Raw genomic sequence first — 22,265 nt, forward strand, 5'->3', positions numbered from 1 at the left:
TAAGGGCTCATTTTGCTGCTTGTACAGGTGAGTTCAGTCAAGAGAAGGGGCTGCAAGAGCTTTGGTGCATTGGAATTCTTAGCCCAATGCTGAGAATAAGAACTTACTGTTCCCATTTAAAATAACAAGTGCCATTTAGCAATCTTTATTAAAATCAGCATAAAACACTACAAAGATAACCCATCCCTCCCATGTCCCAAATTAAAACTCCCAGATGGGCTCACTTTTCCTAGGGGAATACATCTCCAAGAAAATCCTCAGCTTCTCAGGAAGTGGCTGACAGCATGTATGGGCGAGAAAGATCACAACACAAAGGCCATGCATGGTTATAGCATTTTATTTTGACTGTAAATTCCCTAACTAGAAACTTGGGAATAGGGGATATGGCAGTCACTGCCTCCAGCAAGTAGGGAAGAGACTTTTGTATCCCTTTCATGATGGTTCCTGTACTCCTAGGGCCGCAGGCAAAGAGCTGTATGGAACAGTTAGAACTAAAAAACATAAGACTTTCCTTCCCTTTCTTGCCCCCCCCCTTCTTTGAAATTGAGTTTCCTTATCTCACCCAGGGAACAGTTAGTACTAGAAAAGACCTTAGAGTTCCCATTCTCTCTCTCCCTTTCCCTCCTTTTCCTCCTCCCTCTTCTCTCCCCCATCCCTTTTTTCCTTTCCTATCCTTTTCTCTCCTCCTTTGTCTCCTCTCTGTCTTCTCTTTTTCTCCTCCTCTCTCCCTCCCTTCCCTCCTATTCTCTCTCCTTTGTCTGTCTCTCTCTCCTTCCCTTTCTCCTCTTCCTCTTTTTCCCCCCTCCCCCTCCGCAGGCTGGAAGCCCAGTGGTCACTTGTACAACCCAATCCTTTTACTGATGGATACAGAAGTTTGGCCCAGCTTCTGTTTCCCACCTGGGCTATATTTCCCCATCTCCTCAGGCACAGGCATCCCAAATGGCCCCTGGTAATCAGGGGGCTCACCTTGTTGGTGATGGACTTAGTGAGTTAGCTTTAACCCCAAGGCAGCTCAGAATTCCCACATTCTAAGTGATCTACCAGCTTCTGTTGCTATCTTCCTGGTAGCAGAGACAACAGGCATGGGCCATTACACTTGGCTCACTCTGCCTCATTCGACTAGGCTACTGAACTGAGACCCAGGGAGGGACTTAGTAGTAAAGCACTGGTTCAGTCTCCTAATTCTATAATGTGCTTTTTTTTTTTTAAACCTTCACTACCTTGGTTTTGGAAATAGGCCCCCCAAAGGAAATGTCAACTTTGCAAGAAGGTGCTGGAGGTCGGGGCGGCCAGGTAGCACAGTGAGTAAGAGCATCGGCTCCAGTGTTAAGAAGACCTGGAGATCGAATCCTGGGCTCAGACACTTAGCACCCACCCAGAAACACCTGGCCGTGTAACCTTGAGCAAGTTACTTAACCCCTATTGCTTAAAAAAAAAAAAAAGAAGGTGCTGGAGGTGATGTTGATTATTTCATAAAATAGCTATATTCAAGGGACTGTTGAACTATATATAGGGCCTTAACACTATATTCATAGACATTTCAGAGTTCCTCCTCCCATTTAGATGAGAAAACTGGGGTATACAGAGATTTAGTGATTTCACATAGCTAGTATGTAAGGTGGGATATGAACCCAGGCCATCATGACTCCAAGTCTAGTACCCTGTCCACTGCCTGAAGGAGTCAAATTAAAATGTGGAGCCAGATTAAAATGTAATTGGGAAGTAATAATAAAACAAATAAAAATACATAGATAACGTTAATTTGTGGTTTTCTAACTCAATATACAGCTGAAGGAATATATTTCTATTCTATTTGAGTTTGACACCATGCTGCCTTTCTAACAATAGATATTTGTTGAATTCAATTAATTTTGAAGATATGAATGCCCAACAGCCCTGGAAGAAAAACAGATTTCCAGAGGTTCAGTTCTGGCTTAAATTTGTTCATCTTTAGCAATTTTCCGTGTCCAATGTTTGTTCTTCACACAGAGGAAAAAAAACCACACATGCATTACTTTTAGGATCAAGATCGAAAGACCATTTAGCAGGAGTGCCCAGAAGAGGGCAGCATGACACTTAAGCACAGCTTAAAAATACTGTACATCTGTAACTTATTATAAACAAAAGTGGCCAGAGCACGATGGAATGTCAGACCTCGGGAAGGGGAGGGACATTGGTAGCCCTCTAGTACAACCTCCTCATTTTATGGATGTGGAAGAAGAAGCCCAGAGAGAAACAAAGTGACATGCCCATGGTCCCATGACTATAATCAATGTCAAAGCCAGATCGAACCCATGCCAGGGCTCTTGGCTCGGGGTCCAGGGCTCCTTTCACCACCATCTTCACTTCTCAGCAGTGACTAGCCTTAATTTTCAACAGCTGGAGGGGAGTTATGAAAGAAAGAGTGAAACATCAGTTGTCTTTGAAAAATGTGCATCTTTTTTAAAGCTTCCTGGACATGATGGTGTTATAGAATGGAAAATGCACTGGGCTGGGTTTCAGTTCTGGTTCCTTCCTAATAATAACTAGCATTTATATACTGCTATAAGACTTATAAATATTATCTTTATTATATATTGTCTGTTATAATTATTACATATCTTTATTTTAATTATTATAAATATTATTAAACAACTCTGAGAGGTAAGTTGCAATTATGCCCTGTTATTACAGCAGGTAGGGGTTAAATGACTTGCTTAGGGTCACACAGTTAGGAAATGTTGGAGGCTGGATTTGAATTCCAGTCTTCCTAACTCCAGGTTCATCACTCTATCCATTAAGCCAGGCAGCTGCACCACAATCCTTTTCTGGGTCTCAGTTTACATATCTATAAAACTGGGCAGAGGTGGGGTGGGGGGCTTATTTATTGATCTCTCTGAGCTAACATTCCGCATCACATTCCCTCTCTGGGTCTCAGCTGACTCATCTTTAAAATTTGGGATGCAGGGGTCTCAATTAGTTAATCTCTCCAAGCTAACATTTTATGGGTCTATGAAATAAAATTCTGAAATGTTTCATTCGTGCCTTTGATGTACCCATAACTAAACAGGCAAAATAGTATTTTTTTCTGGGGTAATTAGGTGGTGCAATGGATAGAGCACCAGGCCTGAAGTCAGGAAGATTAAGTTTCCTGAGTTCAAATCCAACCTCAGCTGTGTGACCCTGGGCAAGTCACTTCACCCTGTGTGCCTCAGTTTCCTCTTCTGTAAAATGAGCTGGAGAGGAAAATGGTAAAACATTCCAGAATATTTGCCAAGAAAACCCCCAATGGGGTTAGAAAGAATCGAAAATGACTGAACTGAGTGAACAACAAAAAAATCCTTCTCAAACCAATACATAATTATGATCAAATCAGAAGGTCCTGGGATCCCTCCCCCTAACTATTGCCAGGGCTCTACTTACCTCTACAGAATATTGTGGAAATGGCCATTCTCTAGATTGCTTTGACTTCCCAGCATTTGGTTAAGGAGTCAAACTTCTAATTCACCATTTAACTTCTGGTGTGGGTGGGATAAAGGAAATGCCAAAGCAGATGTTTACTTAGTGAGAGAGAGAGGGGGGGGCATCCATTGTTACAATTTCACTAAGACAGAGGTGTCAAACACACTGAGTAAGGGCCCAAACCAGATTAAAATATAATAATGAATAAAGCACCAGCCCTGGAGTCAGGAGGACCTGAGTTCAAATCCAGCCTCAGACACAAAACAAAAACTAGCTGTGTGACCTTGGGCAAGTCACTTAACCCCAATTACCCTCCAAAAAGCAGCAACAACAACAAAAAAAATGTAATTGGAAAGTATTTTAACAACATAAATTTAAAAAATGCAAAAGAACACAGACTACATTATTCAGTCAATAGGCAGCCCCCTTGTGTACACATTAGTAGTGGTTAGTTTCTATCTGAGTTGGACACCCCTGTACTGTCAGATTTCAGTGTTTTCAAGATGAATTGAGGAATTTGGTCCAAAGTTGAAGACATATGTTATATCTGAGGATATGACATTTGAAATTTGAAGGGATTCTGGGGAAAAAGACTTAGAGTATAGCATCCTTAGAAAGACAGCATGAAAGAGACCAAGAAAGAACACATCCACAAAGCATAGCAGAAGCCCAGAGTTAAGAGGACTGAGTTTTGCCACTAATTAGTTGTGTTACCTTGGGCATGTCACTTCTCTTTTCTGGCTCTCAGTTTCTTCAGTAACAAAAACATATTTATTATTGCCCATTAAACTCAATGGACACTGTGGTTACAAAGATTTTTAAAACAGTATAGACCATGAGAGGGTTGGACTCAGTCAGGGAAGGGGTTCTTTGTGTCATGGATCCCTCTGCCAGTCTGGTGAAGCTTATGGACCCCAGTCAATATTATGATTGAAGGAAATGCTAAATTTAGTGGGAGGTTAATAAAAATAAAGATGCATTTTTTTTTCTCATTCAAGTTCCTGGAATCACCCTCTCCCCTCCCAACCCCTTGTATTAGATCAATCAATCAACCATTTTGTTAAGGGTCTATACCAGAGGTGAGGAACCTGCAACCTTGAGGCTATATATGGTCCTCTAAGTCCTCAAGTGCAGCCCTTTGACTGAATCCAAACTTCGCAGAACAAATCTTTTTATTAAGGGGACCTATTGAGGACCTAGAGGGCCACATGTGACCTCAAGGCCACAGATTCCCCACCCCTGGTACATGATGCTTGCTGGGGATACAAAGACAAAACAGGAAACAGTTTCTGCCTTCAAGGACCTTATATTCAGATGGGGTTCAGGGTGCAGGCAACATGTAGATGATCTCTTAGGTCCTTCCCAGCTCTGGCATTCTGTGCGTTTAAGGGGACATCAATATGGAAGGACTTATAGGTCTTGATGATGCTAAGGTGAGTGGGGAAGGTAGGGAAGAAAAGAGAAAATAACGCATCCAGCAAAGTGTTTAAGAAAATAACAGGGGGCGGCCAGGTAGCACAGCAAGTAAGAGCATCGGCTCCAGTGTTGAGAAGACCTGGAGATCAAATCCCGGACTCAGACACTTGGCACCCACCCAGAAACACCCGGCCGTGTAACCTTGAGCAAGTTACTTAACCCCAATTGCTTAGGGGCGGCCAGGTGGCTCAGTGAGTAAGAGCACCGGCTCCAGTGTCGGGATGACCTGGATCAAATCCGGGTTCAGATACTCAGCATCACACCCAGAAATAACTGGCCATGTAACCTTGAGCAAGTTACTTAACCCCGATTGCTTAAAAAAAAAAAAAGAAAATAACAGCATTTAGTCCTGGGAAAGGAGTGAGCAATGGGCAAAACGCAGATGCCATTGGCAACCACTCAATTTCTATTTTGCTTGCAATATCTGTTCCAACCCCACCCACACAAAAGAAGAGCATGGATGCCAGGACCAAGCTTGGTAGATCAGGACAGATCACGTTGAACTTAGCAGAGACTCCAGCAAGGCATCAGCCCTCATTACAACCTCTCCGTACCTTCAATCCCATCTCAGAAAGTGGCACACAAATCCAATTTCTTTTTGGTTTTAATATTTAATCCCTGGAGACATTCCCCTCCTTTTCATCACCAAAGTACCAAACGTAGAGGGGGAAAAAAGAGGATTTGAGTATTTGATTTCTACTCCCTTATAGAAGCCAAGTATCAAAGCATTTTTACCAACAGGATTGGTGCACAGCCAACAGGGAGGGAGGAGTGATCAGGGCAAAACCATAAATGCTCGGTAATTTTTTTTTTTTAATATAAAAACGACCAACTCTAAGACATCCAGACTTCTTGACTCCATTGTTGGTTATACTCACACACAATTGGTTCCAAACAACCTTCCCTTCTGCCCTGGAAGGTATCAGGGTAGACTTCCTTCGAGTCAGATGATTCTTTCTAAAGTTCAGGTCACTTAGCAAACTGGAAAAAGCAAGGAGGTGCCAAGGTCCTCCAGCATCCTCCATCCCTTCCCTTCCCCTCCTCCCCCCTTCACATACCTCTTCTGGGCCCAGGTAGGTAGGTGGCAAGTCTGGCCTGGCTCCAGCCTGTGCAAAGGATGGCATAACCAGGCACCCCTTCCTACCCATACAAAAGGCTTCTAGTCCAAGCCCACTTTAAAGGACTGTTCATCATTTCCTACTTAGGGAGCAGTAATACAGTCAAGCACTTGTCTACGGCATTCCAGTCTTGGAAATTTTTTCCAAAAAAAAAAAGAAAGTCCCCCCAATCCCTCTTCAGAACAACAACATCAGTCCACGGTACCATTGTAGGATTTGTTGAGCTTGTTAAAGGTGAAATCCACAGTGTGGGTAGATATTGGCTTTCTATAGAGAGGGTTGGAAGCCTAGACAAATAAAGGACAAGCATTAAGGAAACTCATCAGAATTTAAACCTCTAGGAAGCTCACATTGAGGAGGGCTATTTATCATAACAGTCCAGTCAACAATTATTTAATTAACCCTTACTCTGCAATCAGCACTGGGTATTGTCCCTACCTTCCAAGAGCTGGAAGAGGGAGAGTTTTTAGAGATTAGGATAGGGATAAGATCTGATTTGGGAAGTCTCTGTTGAAGAGACTCCCTCTATCAATGAAGGTCAGCACCTGTTTTGAAACTCAGAGCCTTAGAGAGATGCCTGGGACACTGAGAATTTAAGTGACTCGCTTGGGACACACAGATCTGTCAGAGGTGGGGGACTTGAACTCAGGTCCTCCTGGCTCCAAGGCTAGCACCCTCTATACCATGCCGTCTCTCTCAGAGATGATGAACACACATAAAACGATTAGAACTCAGTAAGATATCAAAGGTAATAATAGCTAACATTTACATAGCACTTTTAAGGTTGCAAAGCACTACGTGCCATCATAATCCTCCTTTTAAAGAAAAAGAAACTGAGTCTGAATGGCATTAAGTGACTTGCAAAGGCCACACAGCTACTAAGTGGGTGAGGCTGGATTTGAACCCAGCTCTCCCATCACTGTACATGCTAAAGCTGCCTCACTTATTGCTGCGTGCTACCTTTAGGTAACAGGCTAGGCAGATGATCAGTGCTTTACCCACAATTTGATGATCTTGTTCCCTTGCCACCCACCTCACTCCCATCATTTAAACAGTTTCTGAACACCCCCTACTGTCCCCTGCAGTCTTTCTGGATCAATTACAAGAGATCAGCTGGCTTTCCTATGCCTGGCATTTGTAAATGTCTTCCACTCTCCCCCAAATCATACATTTATGCTTCTGCTCCACTTCTCCCCAAATTTCTCCCCATCCTACCCAGCGACATTCAAATCCATGCTTTAAGACCCAGATCAGGATTCACACATCTATGAATCTTCTTTTGCTAACCTCCCATCTGACCCACCAATGCTTTGTTTTGGGTCCTTCAGTACATGCCTGGAGTGTGTATGTGTGTGTGTGTGTGTGGGGGTGCTTTTATGCCTTTTAGCCTTCATATTTATGAATATGCAATTTTATTCATTTTTAAGTTCATCTCATGAATGCCTATTTTGTGTCTTCTACTAAGTAGGGCAGGGGCAGATAGGTGGTGAAGTGTATAGAGCACTGGGCTGAGAATCAAGAACACTCATCTTCATGAGTTCAAATCCAGTCTCAGACACTTACTAGCTGTGTGACCCTGGGTAAGTCGCTTTACTCTGTTTGCCTCAGTTTTCTCATGTGTAAAAATGGACTGCAGAAAGGAATGGCAAACCACTCCAATATCTCTGCCGAGAAAACCCCAAATGAGGTCATGGAAAGTCAAATAAGACTGAAAACAACTCAACAACTAAATAGGCCAAATTCCTTGAGCAAAAACATAGTATTTACCATTCCTACTATGCTCTGCCAGTGCCTGAGCCAGCATTATACATATATTAACAATAGCTAACACGGCAAAGTACCACATATATGTAAGTGTGTAGAAAAACATACAGAATTATATGTAATGTGTCTCTGTGTGTGTATATACATATATACACATGTATGTGTAGATGTATATGTGTATATATGTATGGGCATATATCTGTGTGTGTGTGTGTGTGTGTGTATATATATATATATATATACATAAATTTCATTTGATCTTCACAATAAGCCGGGGAGATATTAATATGCCCATTTTACAGATGAGGAAACTAAGGTCAGGAGAAGTTATGTGACTTGCCCAGGGTTACATAGCTAAGTAGATATCTAAGGCAAGATTTAAGCTTGAGTATATCTAATGTCAAATCTAGGGCTCCATCCATCATACCATCTAGCTGCCCACCACAGGGGGTCCTAAGTCATTCTACCTTGACCAGATGCTCCATAACGTCAGCTTTCCATTTCGTTTGTTGTCACTGTGCCCTCTTTGTGGTCACCAACTTTTGATTGTTTTCTGTCTCAGGCAAGAGTCCCATCACACATCCCCTTCCCCCCCCCCAGTTCCCAGTTCCCAATTTACCATTTCATATCTCGCTCTGGAACGTTCACTCTGGAACTTTGCAAACTCTCTTCGGTCATGTATGGTGACAAGCAGCTTCCAAATTGCAAGGAGGGCAATACCAACGAGAAGAATGCTGCCCACCACAGCCAACAGGATTGTCGTAGCACTGGGTGCAGAACCACACTCTGGAGAATAACAGAATGGGGGTTGTGGGGAGAGAAGGTGGGGGAGAGGTTCCTCTCCTTGGTCTTCAGTTTTATCCTCTGGACCATGGAGAGAAAGAAACAACTCTGCCCCACAAAGAGAACAGCTGAGGACAGGAGCTCTTGGAAAGAATGGAATTGATTCAGGGATGCTCTGATCATGCTGTCAGGCCAGGGCTTTGGGAGCCATAACATAGTGAAGACTGGAGTGTCTAACTGAGAGAGTGTCTTCTGCTCCTAACAGCCTTCACATACAAACCAAGAAACACACAGGGTTAACACAAATTAAAGGGACTTTCCCAAGGTCATATAGAAAGTCTTTGGTGAAGCTGAGACCAGACATAAAAGCCTTGGTGGACTACGATTTTGTCTAACTTGTCTTCTTTCTTCATCTCCACCTGGCTTAAATCTGCCCAAACCTAAACACGAGCCATGATTCTTTCAAACTAAAAATGTTTGAAGAAAGGTCTGTGCAGCCACTTCCACCATGGCTTGGGTCAAGGGGGCAGTCATCATTTGCAAACTTAAAAGGTGAGGGTCTTGGGAACTTGCTGGCTAGACTTTTCTTTTAATAATAAAAATTTTTAAACTTTCATTTTACTTTTTCAAAATTAATAAGCATTTCCTCTTCCTCCCACCAACCCAAATCAAAAAGAGAAAAACAAAACCCTTGTAACTAACATGCAGTCAAGCAAAACAAATTCCTGCAAATTCCCACACATTCATTTCTCACTGCCTTTCAAGTCCATCACCAACCTGTCCTGAGATAGGTAGCATGTTTAATAATCAGTCTTCTGGAATTATTAATTTTCTCTTTAATTATTTTTTAAATAAATTTCCTTTTAATTAATTTTTATTTTTATTCTGAACTTATCAAATGCCAAATAGAAGGGGCATTGGCATAAATAGAGTGGGACAGAGAAAGAAGATTGTGCATAGAATTACAGGTCTCTTAATATACAGTTAGCTTTCCTTTAAAGTATATAATAAAATCAACCTATAGTTTTCAAAGCTGCCCTTAGAATTGTAAATATCAACTTTCAAAGGCATAGAAGGCCCTGGAAAGCATAGTTGGCACTTCCCTGCCATGGACACTCATAAAGGGCTGGGGACCATGGCTGCCTTCTTCAGCTCCTTCTGCAAAAGAGAGTGAACTGTGTGCCTTAGCCTAGATTAGGAGAAGTTTCAATGTCACAGATTAGCTGCATTCATTTTGCAATGCTCTCCCTGCATGCTGCTGACCCAAAGGCTCAAGTCCTCTTGCCACTAGACAAAGAACACAAAGAGGTAACTTTCAAGAAGGACAGTGCTGAAAATCAGAACTCCTCAGACACAACGGCCTGTTGTTTCACTAAACCTAAAAGGGACACAAATATGGTGATCTGTACTCAATCTTGCTCTGTGGAGGGGCCCAGAGAGTGACCAACACTGTGGGAGGTTATGTGCAAGAATACTTATCCAAACTTGGAATCCAGCCTGGGATGAAAGGCACAATAAAGTGAGAAAAGATTTCTCTATCAGAATCCCATTAGCTCAGACTGTTCCAATCACTCCATGACCTACCCTGGCTAAACAAACACAAAAATCTAAAATTATTAAATAAGCGAATTATTGATAAGTTTTTGCTATAGGAGATGTTGATTTAAAATACATATATATATATATATATATATATATATATATATATATATAGTTACTTTCATCAGACTGGGAGCTTTTCTAAGGAAAGAGACTGTATCTCCAGGCATCTCCCCCACTTCTTGGCAGAGGTGGGGGACTATGGCTCTGTGTGTGTGTGTGTGTGTGTGTGTGTGTGTGTGTGTGTGTGTGTGTGTAAATTATCAAGACTTTTTTTGATGATTTGGTTAGTTTTGCTGAACTTTCTTCTTTTTTTCTCTCATATTTTGTAAATCTCTAGCAGTGAGAAGGAGAATAAAGCAGGGAACGTAGTTAAACAGGCATCTGTAAGTTCATTAGTACAGGAAACTCCCAGGATGCTGAGAGGTCAGGTGATTTGTCCAGGAACACTTAGGCAGGATGTGTGGCAGGTAGGAATCCACCCCAGTCCTTCCTGGCTCTAAGGCCAGTTCTGTACCAACTATGCCATGCTACTTCTCAAACAACAAACCACCCACAAGCCAAAAGGTATCAGTAAAATCTCTTCTTAAAAATTGAGGCCACAGCCCTTCCTTGGAGTGAACTCTCTGTACCCAAGGGATGGTCAATCAGTGATGTTCAATGACAGCCTGGCCCCTTCCCTGCTTTGGTTGGGGGGTGGGCAGAAGCATCATCCTTCCTTTTCTTTTCTTCCTCATATTTCAGGGACTCAGGGTGGGGGAAGCAGAAGAGAAAAGGCAGGAAGGCAGCAGAGCTAGTACAGAGTGGACTAAAGGTTGTTTGTTGGGTGGGATCCCAGCTGTTTATTGTTTCATGTCCCTTGAGTGCAACCCTTTGGTGCATTAGATTCTGATTCTGAGACTGCCCTGTGAGTAGTCAGAGGTTTGATGGGACACCTTTCTACTGGAGAATAAGGCCAGTGAACTCACCCAATCTGAAGAGACACCCACCTGGCTCCTTGAGGACCATGAGCTTGGACTTGCCACTGGGTAGCTCAGAGTAAGTGAACATCATGACACAGTCCTTGGCAGTTTTGTAGAAACACAGGACAGCCTCCGGGTCATCTTTTGCTGGAAGAAAGCCAAAAAGGTAAGAGAAGGAGAGGAAGAAGTATTTCTGAGCCATTCCAGCACTCACAACACACAAGGCTCAGCCTCACAGAGCAGCTGAGAGGAATGTGGCAGACCTGGGCACTGTAACATTGAACTCCATCCTGGAGGTGGAGACAGACAGCTGGGGGACTGGGAGAAGGAGGAGAGATGGGGGAGGAGAAGGAGGAGGAGAAGGAAGAGGAGGAAGAAGAGGAGGAGGAGGAAGAGGAGGAGGGGGAAGAGGAGAGATGGGGAGGAGAAGGAGGAGGGGGAAGAAGAGGAGGAGAAGGAGAGGGAAGAGGAGGAGGGGAGGAAGAGAAGAAGGAGGAGGAAGAAGAAGAGGAGAGATGGGGGAGGAGAAGAAGGAGGGGAAGGAGGAGGAAAAGGACAAGGAGGAGGAAGAGGAGGAGGGGAGGAAGAAGAGGAGGAGGGGGAGGCTGGGTCCTGAAAAGATTATTTTTGGTCTCTATCATCCAAAGCTTTGGCCAAGGCTCTGGATTTCTCAACCCTCTGGGGACTATGAATTCCTTTCCATGTCAGGGGCTTCCTGTGGGGACACATGGAACAAATTAGGTAAACTTCAAGCATCTGAGAAGTTTGTTGGTGATATTGATATAGAAGAAACGATTAATACTCAAAGGGGGTGGGGGTGGGAGAGGATGGCAGATGGAAACCAAAAGGGAAGAGGAAAGTGCTCTGGAATCCTCAGTAAATACGCTATTGAGAAAAAAGTCTGTGAATATACTTCATCCACTTCTGACCCGAAGGAATGGGCCTCTTGCAAGAGGGCAGCCTTAAGTATAAGGAGTTTAGTTACTAGGAGACAAACTAGAATAGAAGCCAAGAAACCTGGGTTCTAGTACTAGCTCTGGTTTAACTAGTCTGTGGCCCTAGGTAAGTCCTTCTGCCTGTCTGGGACCAAGTTTCTCATCTGTAAAATGAAGGAGTCAGACAAGGTGACCTTTAAAGTCCCTTTGAGCTCCAAGGCTGAATGAACCAAGGCATAGCCAGCTCTACATGACTGACTGCTAGATAAGATCTGCCCTTGGGAACATGGAGGCATTAGAATGTTGCTTTGGGTTTTTTTCCCCATTAATATCAACAAAGCAGGGACACACACTGACCCCAGCTGCTAGCCTCAAAAGACAGATGTCAGGATGTTGGCCGCTGAATGCTTCGGTGGCTACTATTCAGGTCATTCCAGCTGAGTGGCTAAGCTGAGAGATGCACGACCTTCCTTTCTCCTTAGTAGCACGATTTTCAGGGAGTGAGGATAAAAAGATTAGTCTGGTCTATGTTTGGAAAGCTCCCCCTCCTCCTCTCCTCCCTCTTACTTAACTGCTGACCTAAGGGTATGTTATCGGAACCTCACTATTGCATTCCATGGCTGAACTAGGAAATTGTTGGAATGGTTATTTTCAGGAGGGGAAGGAACCAGGGGAAGTGAGAGGTGAAAATGAAGGTAGCAGATAGGAAGTTAGAGACTATGACTTTAAATAGACTAAAAAAAAGGTAAAATTAAAACAACAACAAAAAAAACTTGCTGAAAGGAATACTGCTAATATGAAATGCTTCTCAGTTCTTGCCTCATTGTTTAGAGAAGCTTGGACTCAGGACCAGACAGATTAGTTGGCTGTCAAAGTGGAAGGCCTGGACCATTTCAGCTTATATTTAAAAGGAAAAAAAAGATCATTTTGCTTAAAAAAAAGTCTGTCCCAGTACCCAATCTTTTGTGATTGAAGCTATGTACATCTGTACCATTAGAATGAAAACTAAGGGAAGAAGAAAAAGAAGAAGGGGGGTACAGTGAATTGGGCAAGTGCCTTCTTAAGAAAGCAACCAACACCTTTCAAAGACTCAGGACACAGCAGGGTAAACCACCCCAAACTTCAGACACAGTCTGAGAGAAACAGTTAATGAGTCATGGGGAGCTTCCCAGAGTTTGGAGACTAGCTAGTCCAATTCCATCATTTTTTCAAAAGGAAATGGCTCCTTGTATATGACTGACCTTCCTTTCTGTCTCTTTTTCCAGTCACATATGCCTTTACTAATGTCTTTTAGACTCCTCACACGCATTCCCAGTAATAGACTGCATGCATCCTATTTCCATCCCCCATGTCCCTTTCTATTGTCCTTTATATCATCTGCAACTTTATGAGGTCATGGGACTCTGAGATTTGCAGCCGCACACCATCAAAGAGAATTTTAAAATAATGGCTTTAGCAGTAGTAAGCATTTCTGGATGAATGAAAGAGCCAGGCAGTTTCTCAAATGCAATCTGGACTTCTCACATCCTCTTAATCAATTCTAGGCTCTGTTTACTGTCTGTCATGCCCTATCCAGGTTATATGCTGAGAGATTAATTTAATGGACTGTCCATCAAACTGCGCAATAGGAGCAGTTCATACTTTCCATCCACTTTGTGTTTCTAATGTACGTGGCTAGGGCCAATCTCTTGGTGCCCTGTAGAACATACAAGCTATTCCAAAAATATCAGTGATGTAATATTACGCTTAAACCAAGAAGAGATTTTTATAACCTTTAGTAACTTAAAACAAGAAGAGATGATAGCTTAAAGATTTTGGGATTTTTTTTTAAGTTTTAAGATTTGGGGAATATCTTGTATTTAGTTATTTATAATAAAAATAATAGCTAACAATTATATAGCACTTTGGCTAAGCACTTTGCACATATGTTCTCACTTGACCTTAACAACTTTGTGAAATGGATCCCATTTTCAGATGAGGAAATTGAATCTGAAAGACATTAAGCCTATATGGCTTTTAAGTGTCTAAAGGAGGATCTGAACTCAGTTCTTCTTGACTCCCAAACTCTAGCACTTTATTGTGCTGCTTAAGTCCCAATAGAATGCTATACCCCAATTCTGATGTCTGAGGCAATGATGGGTTTTTGAAAGCTGTATCAGTGGAAAAGCTGTGTGTGTCCTCCAAAGATCACCCTAATTAACTGGGTTAAATATTTCTATCACTGGCACCTAGCCCATAAACACTTATTGATTTAATTGACTCATCACTCATGCCATCTATTAAGGTCTGTAGTGTAAGCATCAGTAGAGGGAAGTCTTACTTATATTGAAAAAAATAGCTAATACTTCTTGAAGTAACAAAATAGTACAGTTATTAAAGTTCTTTGTTCTCAATTCATGATTTAATTTTCTTGAGAAATATTTCATCTACTGTTAAGCTCTTTATTCAGTTGACTGCCCATCTGCCATGCCTATGCAAGACAGACAGACAGACACACAAATCAATTAATTCAATGGGCCACCCATTGAACTGCAAATATTTGGAGGCTGAGTCTCCCAATCTCACCAAGGTCTGTAAGAGCAGTGATCACTCGTGTGTTAAACCCAATGCTCATCAGCACAGAAGCTTTGCCATTTTTCCCAGTGTGGACTGGCTCACACCTCCTTAGACAGCCTAGTGGCCCTTCACTTCTGGGGAGCTCACCATATTTGTACAAGACTCAATGTAATTGACTTTAGCTCCCTTGCTGACTCAGAACACCTGAACCCAAGGAATCCACCAGCCTCAGCCTCCCCAGGAGCAAGGATTATGGGCATGTGCCATCATTCATGGCAGCAATGTATCTTCTCACCCACACTGTTACATCTTGAAAATGAATACCAGAACCCTAACTCTGATCATCTTTTTTTCCTTACATTTAGAGTGTGAGGAAATGTATAGTGAACCAGCATACAAATATTTCATTTCTAAAACATCTGAACTAGACTAAAGCTTAGTCATATCACAATTTATTCTAATCCTACCTGAACTGAACTGACATTCCAGTACAAGTGCTGGTCCCTACCAAAAAGGTCTTTTCTCAGAGCTTGAGGAAGAGAGAGTGATTAGGTTAAAAGCTCCCATTTCTTTCCCTTACTGGAGAATAAACTAGCTTTCTGTATGGTACCATCTGACCCCAGAAAATCACTTAAGCCTATTTGCCTCAGTTTCTTCATGTGGAACGTGAGCTGGAGAAGGAAAGGGCAAGCCACTGCAGTGTCTTTGTAAAAAAAAAAAAAACCCAATGGAGTTGGACATGACTGAAACTAAACAACAAAAATGTGTGTACAGAAGGAAAGCTTTATTCATCTCCTCTAGAGAAGTATAATATTATGGGGGGAAGGAATAAGCTGAGAGTAACCCCAAAACTGTCTTCTGTGACAGTGTGATGGATAATGAGGATAAGGTATTTATTAAGTACCTACTTCGTTCTATATTAACTTAACACAGATACTGGGCCGTGTGCTAGGAGCTTTTACAAATATTGTTTGATCTTCACAACAACCTTAGGATGTGGGTACTATTGGTATCCCCATTTTACAGTTGAGGAAAAAAATCACTGAGGCAAACAGTGATTAAGTGACTTGTCCAAGATCACACAGCTAGTGTCTAAAGCTGAATTTGAACCAAGGTCTTCCTGACTCAAGGCCTAAGCTCTAATGACAATGAAAGGGATACAAGGGTCCAGGAGAGGCCAGGCATTTCAGGTAGGCATGGAGAACAGTGAACAAAAAATGAGGGAGTATGGAATTTCTAGAGAAGGAGCAAACAAGTTAGCTTTCTAGTCCCAACAGTGAGCTAACTATTCTGGAATGTTATGGAACCTAACCATGGGTAGGTACTACCTAGAGAGGAAATAGCTTAGGTTAAGACATAGCAACGCTAGAGGACAGAAATAGAATTTGGAATGAAATAAACATTTCTTGGCTAACTAGGGAGAAGAGGACTAGGGAAAGGCAGATTTCTGGTAACTGGACGAAGGCTTAAATACCTAGGGTACCTCGTGAAATGGAAAAGGCTAGCCTTGGCATCTATTCTATCCCCGTGTAAATGCTTCATTGCTACATATGGGATCATAGTCGCCTAGAGCCAATAGGGACCTCAGAGGCCAAAGAGTCCAACACCCTCCATTTTATAGTGGAAGAAAGTGAGGCCCAGAAACTCGCCCAAGGTCATAGAGGTACTAAGTGTCAGAGGCAGGATGGTACTTGTATGCATGCAGACCTTTAAATATGAATATCTATAAGCATCTAGAACAACAGAATAATGACAAGAGGTAGAAGGGACCCTAGTGATCACCCAGACCTTTTAATAAATGAGGAAATAGTCTCAGAGGGAATGGGACTTACTTACCCAAAGTTACAAAGCAAGTTAGTGGTAGAACTGAGATGAAAATCCATGTCTCTCAACTGGTAAAGGAAGCCTTAGGGACTTCGTCCCTAATCCTTCTGGAGACTCCCCTTCCTCACTCAAAGTTGAGAATTCCTCCTTTCCCCATGCATGGACTCCCAAACATCTCAGGGGAGATCCCACAATGGAAGGTACCAAAAATAATGAAAGTACAAGCAATTGGCACCATCACCATCACCATGCCCCACCAAAAAATAACCCCCCAAAACCCAGCATGTCTGGTACCGCATCTATCTTCTGCCATCCCTTGGCTATACTTACTGATTGAATCCACCCGCGTGATGACTTCATCCCTGCAATGCTTTTGGCATGTCTGGTTGTCAGCCAGTCTCCCTGAGTTAAATAACATGCATTCCACACAATCTCTTTGAAGAGAAAAAAAAAAAGGGGGGGGAAAGGAGATGAAATACCATGTAATCATGCTATACAAGTACCAGTTCTAATGCTGATGTAAAACTTCCAAACTCCCTCACTGGGACTGAGCTCCCATGGATCCTGGTTGCCTCCTCTCTCCCTAGATGCATCCTCTGTGGGGGGCTGTGAAGTGTGCTGGTGTGCAAGGAGTGGGAACAGAGAAGAGCATCTGTGTGAACTTTATCCACATGCCTGGTTAACTTTCTGACTTAAATACTGTGGATTTAGAGCTGGAAGGAACCCCAGAGGTCATCTAGGCAAAGCTAACCCAATCCTTTTACAGTAAAGGAAGCTGAGGCCCAGGGAGGTTTATTGATTCACCTAAGGCCAGAGTAAGGATTTGAATCCAGGACCCCTGACTGGCATTAAGGCTCTTTCAAAACAGAACTAGTAGGAGTTTAAAAGTCACCCATGCTGAGTCCTGACTGGTTTGCTCTGTGAGAAGAGGGATTATTAGGCAGCTAGGTGATGGTGTGGATAGTACCACGGACTGTTAGCATTTGGGACTGGAGGTCAGGAAGATGTGAGTTCAAATCGTGCCTCGGGCTCTCATTAGCTAGGCAGGTTACTTACTCTCAGTTTGCCTCTGTTTCCTCATCTCTATAAGACTAATAATAGGACCTACTTTCCAGGCTTGTTGTGAGGATTGAATGAAAGCATTTTGCAAACCTTAAAGTACTCTACAACTGGAAACTGTTATCATTATCAATTATTATTATTCCCTTGGGGAAGACAGTTGCACTGAGGCTTCACACAATATACTCCTTCATTCTAATTTCTACTGCCTTATCCCTCTTTCCCAACAAGTGCTCTTTGTTCTCCTGCGGCCTCTTGGCTGCATGGTGCCTCCCACTACGGTGACCCCCTGTGTCTGACCTTCCTGCAGGGCACCTTGTGTTCAAGGCTCTGGGCACCACCCCCACACTGTCCTGTTCATACCAATCCTGCCCTCCTCCAGACGCCAGCCAACTGATCTAACGGGTGAGCTTGTTTTCATGGTCATTAACGGGCTCTCCTCTGTAGGTCACGCAAGTGCTTCTTCTAAAGACTATCTCTTAAACCATAGGGTGGATGTTAGAGTCATATCAGGCACCGCCGTTGGGAAAACATTTTTGGCCATGGAAGGATTTGTATTTCCCTTCAAATCAACCATTTATGTTATTAACTACTACTCTACCCACAGTGAGAACTGGCATCTGTCCTTCCCAAGCAGACTAAATGCTGACTCAAAGTACTTTGCATTCTGAACTTATAAAAATCTGAATTTAAAAATATTTTAAAAGAAATGCACTTTTCATTGCACTGAAGAACAAGCAGAAACACAGCAAAGTTTAAAAAAAATATGAACAAACAATTCCTAGTAGAGATTCTGTTAGGATTGATTTAGTAAATAAATAAAACATTTGTAACTAGTACATCAATTGTATCCTGCCAAATTGGTTTTATAGACTCATGTATCATTAGAGTTAAAAGAGATCATTTAGTCTAAATGCCTCATTTTACAAATAAACAAATGGAGGCCTCGAGAGTTTTAATGAATTTTCCAGAATTACTGAATTATTTAGTAGCAAAATCAGAACCCAAAGATCCAGTTCTTCCACAGACCCTTCTAGCTCTTTTATGGCCTGAAGAACCATTCTCAGCCTGGCCTGGCAATTCACTCGACTTCTTAAAGCTCTTAAAAATCCTCTAAGACTCTCATTGTAGGGTCCACGCTCTGGCTGCATTGATAGAAGGCATTGGCTCATCTAAGGGCTCCCCATACCAATGAAGTCATGTCCCTATCCCTGTCCCATCCATCTCAACCTCTTTCTTGCATTTGGCATTGTTAATCATCCTCATCTTCTGGATAGTGGCTTTTCTCTGATTTTTTGGTAACACTATTCTCTATCGATCTCCTCCTACAATGCCCCGAAACTGTGGGTGTTCCCTAAGACTCTGACCTGGGTCCTCTTCTTTTTTCTCTCTAGATTTTTTCTGTATTTGAGCTGGAATGGATTATAGACATCTTATAGTCCAACCTCCTCATTTAAAAGATGAGGAAACTAAGGTCCCTGGAGGTTAAGAGATTTGGCCAAGGTCACAAAGGTCTCAGACTTGATGACTTCATCAGCTCTCTTGAGCCTAATTATTATCTCTATGCAGCTGACTCATAGATATATACAGTCTGGGTCATACCTAGATCTTTAGACCCATACCACCAACTGCCTGCTGAACATTTCAAACCAGAGTGTTCTGCATACACTTCATACTCAATGTGAGGGCTAACTTGCAGTGAAGTTTCCCCATTCTGAACATCCTATTACATTCTCATTTCTTCTTTATACTTTGTAACTAAGTTCAGTATCATTTCCCCATAAATATGGGTCACTGTGTACTTCAAGGTAATGTAAGAGCTATTGGGTATTAATACAATTGATTGGATTATCTATTGAGATATTAGAGGCGTTTTTAGTTTGGGGATGAGTGAGGTGAGAAAACCAAGTGAATACTTCTCAAATTTAGAGTGGCTTCAGCATCCACTAGGCCTAAGTTTAGAAGTCACCTGACCTTACAGGAATCTGGGACTTAGAGAAAGGGAGACCCTCCCCAGGGCTACCTCAGCACAAGATATTCCAAATAAGGACAAAACTGCATTCTTGGCTTTGCATTGGACACCTACATATTTCCGTGTTCTTTGTCTCCGAGGTAGATTCCTGTGCTTAGATTGTGAGCTTGCCTCTCCCGCAATAGGAGTAAAGGCCAGTTGGGAGTTCCGAGGTTTCCGTGTTAGGGGGTATATAACCCAGTGCTTGCTTCCTGCAAATCACTTCTCTTGCCTTATGCCTGATCGGAGCAGAGATGCCCTTTCTCGCAAGATCGTAACAAAATTCCTTTTTGTTTTCACCTTGAGAAGTCTCCCTATTTTATTTAAGTTGGTGGTCTCTGACCCACACACTTAACATGTGCAAAAACCACAACCCATTGTGAGTAATCTTTCCCCAAAAGCCTTTCTTCCAAATTTCTCTATTTTTGTCAAAGGCATTCTTCCAATCTCCCAGGACTGTAACCTTGGCATTACCCTCAATTCCTCACTCTCTGTCACCACACATATCCAATTTGTTGCCAAATCTTGATGTTTCTATCTGTAGGACACCTCTTGCATCTGACCCCTTCTCTTTATTCACACAACCACCACCTTGGTTCATTCAGACTATCAGCATTCCTAGCCTGGATTATTTCAACAGACTCTATTTTTTTTTTTTTTAAAGCAATCAGGGTTAAGTAACTTGCTCAAGGTTACACGGCCAGTTATTTCTGGGTGTGGTGCTGAGTATCTGAGCCCGGATTTGATCCAGGTCATCCCGACACTGGAGCCGGTGCTCTTACTCACTGAGCCACCTGGCCGCCCCTAAGCAATTGGGGTTAAGTAACTTGCTCAAGGTTACACGGCCAGGTGTTTCTGGGTGGGTGCTAAGTGTCTGAGCCCAGGATTCGATCTCCAGGTCTTCTCAACACTGGAACCGGTGCTCTTACTCGCTGTCTACCTGGCCGCCCCTCAACAGCCTCTTAATTGGTATCCCTACCTCAAGTCCGTTCCCAGTCCGTTCCCATTCTAATCAATACTGCTGCCAAATGATCTTCTGTAAACACAAAACTGATCATGCCACAGTGAACTCCATAGGCTCCCCATGACCCTAAGATAGAATTTTTGTTTAGTTTAAAAATCCTTTATTTATCTTTCCAGGCTCACTGGATATTACTCCCCTTCCTGCACTCTTCAGTCTAGCCCAGGGTTGGGGCTACCCTTTAGGTCCTCAAGTGAGGCCCTCTGACTGAATTCAAACTTAACTGGTCAAACTAGCCTTCTCTCTCTGCTCCTCATACAAGATGCTCCCTCTCCCATCTCTGTGTCTTTGCCCTGTCTCCCATGCTTGGAACACACTTTTCCTTCCAGACCTAGCTCAAACACTACTTTCTGCATAAAGCTTCTCCTCGTCTCCTCAAACTACTATTGCCTTCCTTCCCAAACTACTTTGCATTTAACTAATTTGCATTTTAAAAATTCATTCATTAAAAAAAAACTAATGCCATGTATACTTAAATATGTTCTTGGTAGCTCCCCATTCAAATATAAGCTCCTTGAGAGGAATTCTGGCATTCTTCGTACTTATAATCTCAGGGTCTGAAACAGTGCCTAGTATATATTCAATATTTGTTGACTGAATAATTTATTGATTAATTCATTTTGTTATATTATGCATTTATAAATGCAAAAAAAAGTAGTTTGTTTCTTTCTGTAGGTTATGAATGTCCCCTGCCATCTTACTTGTACCCTGGGTTTTATTTGATAAGCACTTTTTTTTTTAGCCAGAGAAAATAGAAAATAAAACCGTGGAGCTATCCCATAAGCAATAGAAGAAAAATCTATCATCATTATCACCACCACTACTACTAATTCCTAATTAGTGAGATTGTCTTCAATTCATGACAGGAATTCCATTGCCCTGCCTCCGGACTGTTTCTGGGAAAGGGATCTTCTAACACTAAACAATTGGAACCTGAACTCAGTTCCAGATTTCCATAATCCCCAGCATAACAACTTTGCTACCAACCAGCTATGTGGCCGGCCATGCATGGTCAAGTCATTTAAACTCTCTGAAACTAAGCATCCTCATGGATGAAATAGAGATACTCCATAGAATTGTTGGGAAGATCTGATGAGATAATGAACATTAAAGTGCTTTGTAAACTTTACATATATATATATATATGGATCTATTTATTTGTTTGTAAAAATTCAGATTTTTATTGAAAAGGGAGCATTCCCTGTTCCCCTGGAGGTCCACTTGCAGTACAGTGCTGAAAACCTGGCATCAGAAGACCTGGGGTCTGAGTCCTGACTCCACCACCTCCAAGTTGTGTGACTTTCTACAAATCTATTAGAGTCTCAGTTTCCTTATATATAAAATAGGGATCATAATACTTACCCTACCTCCCTAAAGGATCATTGAAAATCAAATGAGACGTTACATGTAAAGTGCTTTGCAAGCAAAAGACACAATATGAAAGTATTATTATTATTTAATAATTAATAATAATTATTTTATTTTTATTAATTTATAATGAAATCAACACTCAAGATGATGAGATTCAAGACAGTAAAACCTGGACTAAATTTCAATTTTGGTCACAGTCTGACCTGTAATGCCAACAGTGATCCGATGGGGGATCTGTGAGGAGGTGTTGGGCCCCAGCCAACAGGGCTTAGAGTTCAAGAGCTGGCACTGCCAGATGAGAGGTGAAGGGGATGCCCCTTCTCCACTACAGCAGCAGGCACTGAA

General features: G+C 42.3%; 1 protein-coding gene across 1 annotated transcript in view; it reads right to left on the minus strand.

The window, feature by feature from the left end:
- Nucleotides 1-5,503: 5,503 nt before the first annotated feature.
- ITGB5 (integrin subunit beta 5) overlaps nucleotides 5,504-22,265 on the minus strand; it is a 205,288-nt gene continuing 188,526 nt past the window's right edge. The window contains exons 12-15 of the mRNA XM_069064969.1: nucleotides 16,789-16,892; nucleotides 11,171-11,290; nucleotides 8,419-8,585; nucleotides 5,504-6,322 (exon numbers count right to left, since the gene is read on the minus strand). Of these exons, the coding sequence (XP_068921070.1) occupies nucleotides 6,227-6,322; nucleotides 8,419-8,585; nucleotides 11,171-11,290; nucleotides 16,789-16,892 (487 nt within the window). The 3' untranslated portion in view covers nucleotides 5,504-6,226. The remainder of the gene's footprint in view (nucleotides 6,323-8,418; nucleotides 8,586-11,170; nucleotides 11,291-16,788; nucleotides 16,893-22,265) is intronic.

Source organism: Petaurus breviceps, unplaced genomic scaffold (assembly GCF_028583685.1).
Source record: "Petaurus breviceps papuanus isolate PSGF00001 unplaced genomic scaffold, PetGlider_PUasm1.0 90654, whole genome shotgun sequence".
In the NCBI taxonomy this organism is placed as follows: domain Eukaryota; kingdom Metazoa; phylum Chordata; class Mammalia; order Diprotodontia; family Petauridae; genus Petaurus; species Petaurus breviceps.